Genomic DNA, 1874 nt, shown 5'->3' with positions numbered 1-1874 from the left:
TTTTAGTATTTTGATGTTTTGGTTTATAAAGCGGGTCATATTAGGTTTTTAGATATAGTATATTACTGGAAAATCACTAATTGACCATGTGTAATCACCACCATGTATAACAAAAGGAAGGTGGTCTGGGTACGGTCAAATAAATACTCAAATAGAGATTAAACTATTTATTTTGAGCCAACGTTTCGCCCCACGTTGCAGGGCTTCATCAGGGCTAAAAAAGATACAAACACTTCAATGAAGTAAACATTGATAAATGAACAAAGTAAATGAGAAACTGGTGGAAAAAACAAGATATGTGTAAACAAAATACTGCACATCTCATTTCAACAGTCTAAAAACACATCAGCTAGAGAAAGCATATTACTCCTAGACATCTAAATATATACTAAACGAATAAATGTTGGTATTAATACAATTAAATTATCAATTAATTGCTTAATAGTTTAATCAATATTTGAGTTTTTCTTTGACCGCACCCGGACCATCTTCCTTTTATTATGTTTTTAGATGTTTGGTTTATTAGCCGTTTTAATTATTTACATATTTTGGTTCATGAAAAAAATAATTTTCAATCATTTTCTTCTATTTCTTTCTTTATTCATAATCTTTCATTGGCATATTAATATATTTTAAACGTTTTATTGTATATTTAAAAATATTTAGCTGTATATTATAAATTTTTTACAGGTTTTCATTGAATATTATGTCATATTCTGTTTTAGGCCTCATTGGAATCATAACATACGTCGGGTTATCTCCAAGGTTATGATGGGTGTCTAATGTTTAATGTGTTTTCAAATTTATCACCTCCTAAGTCGAAGTAATGTGGAGTTATATAGAATATTTAAAAGACCCTCACTTAGTTCTTCATATACAAAAGTTTTTTGGTGTTTCTTTTAAAGAAGACAAAAAGTTAATTAATTTAAAGAAAAATGATAAATTATTATTTGAAGAAACAGAATTGTTGAGTGATGATTCTGAAAGTCATAAGTTTTTGGACAATCATGATTATGATAAAAGTAACAGCGAAGAATTGAGTTCCGATTCAGAGTCGGAAAAAAAGAACTATAAAATAAACAGTTTGTTTTGGTACTATGTATTTGTATTGGGCACAGAATTAGGAGATGAAATATTCTATGCAACATTTATACCATTTTGGTTTTGGAACATTGATGGTGCAGTTGGACGGAGAATTGTTATGGTTTGGACAATTGTAATGTATATCGGTAATATTTTATTTTTTAACCTTGAAAGATTGATAAATTATTCCTCCCATGAGTTATTCTTATCTTTGACCAAATATTTACTAATGTCTTAATAATTTCTATCTGAAAAATTAACTGTCTAAAAATTTAATTAGGTAACTAATTTACCTATGATTGCATTAATAATAGCAAAAACACATTATGAATAGTCAGCGAGCGGTTGATCTGTGAGATGGATTACAATTTTTCTTATATTTAGGTGTTCTGAAGTAAATAATTTTTTTTTTATAGGTCTTACAATCCATTTTTATATGAACAAATGCATTATATTAAATGTATAATGATATAAAAAGTAGGCAAATAATTGTGAATTTGATTGACATTGTCTGGCAGATCCAGCTATCACATTTCAGATTGAATTAGTTACTAGGATATAATTCAAAGATTCCTAAAAACAAAGAATTGAATTTCTAAAATACCTTTAAACAACTATTTACACAACAGTTTGACAATTCAGTCATCATGAGGGTAGGAAATACAAGATATATATAGATGGAATACTGCACATCTTATTTCAACAGTCTAAAAACACATCAGCTAGAGAAAGTATATTACTCCAAGACATCTAAATATATACTAAAGGAATAAAGGCTGGTATTAATGCAA

General features: G+C 27.9%; 2 protein-coding genes across 3 annotated transcripts in view; one reads left to right on the top strand and one right to left on the bottom strand.

Moving 5' to 3' along the window:
• Nucleotides 1-1792, bottom strand: part of IFT43 (intraflagellar transport 43) — a 16068-nt gene extending 14276 nt beyond the window's left edge. The window contains exon 1 of one of the 2 annotated variants that reach the window (XM_067050016.1): nt 1688-1792. In XM_067050016.1, the coding sequence (XP_066906117.1) occupies nt 1688-1732 (45 nt within the window). In that variant the 5' untranslated portion in view covers nt 1733-1792. The remainder of the gene's footprint in view (nt 1-1687) is intronic. The other variant, XM_067050015.1, reaches the window with a different exon arrangement.
• Nucleotides 733-1874, top strand: part of LOC106682462 (sphingosine-1-phosphate phosphatase 2) — a gene marked incomplete in the record, with an annotated part of 21020 nt that continues 19878 nt past the window's right edge. The window contains 1 exon segment of the mRNA XM_067050014.1: nt 733-1229. Within this exon segment, the coding sequence (XP_066906115.1) occupies nt 827-1229 (403 nt within the window).

Source organism: Halyomorpha halys, unplaced genomic scaffold (genome assembly GCF_000696795.3).
Source record: "Halyomorpha halys isolate HHAL.00 unplaced genomic scaffold, Hhal_1.1 Scaffold416.1, whole genome shotgun sequence".
Lineage (NCBI taxonomy): Eukaryota > Metazoa > Arthropoda > Insecta > Hemiptera > Pentatomidae > Halyomorpha > Halyomorpha halys.
Note: the sequence above shows the minus strand (reverse complement) of the source record. Positions and strands in the feature narration are given on the sequence as shown.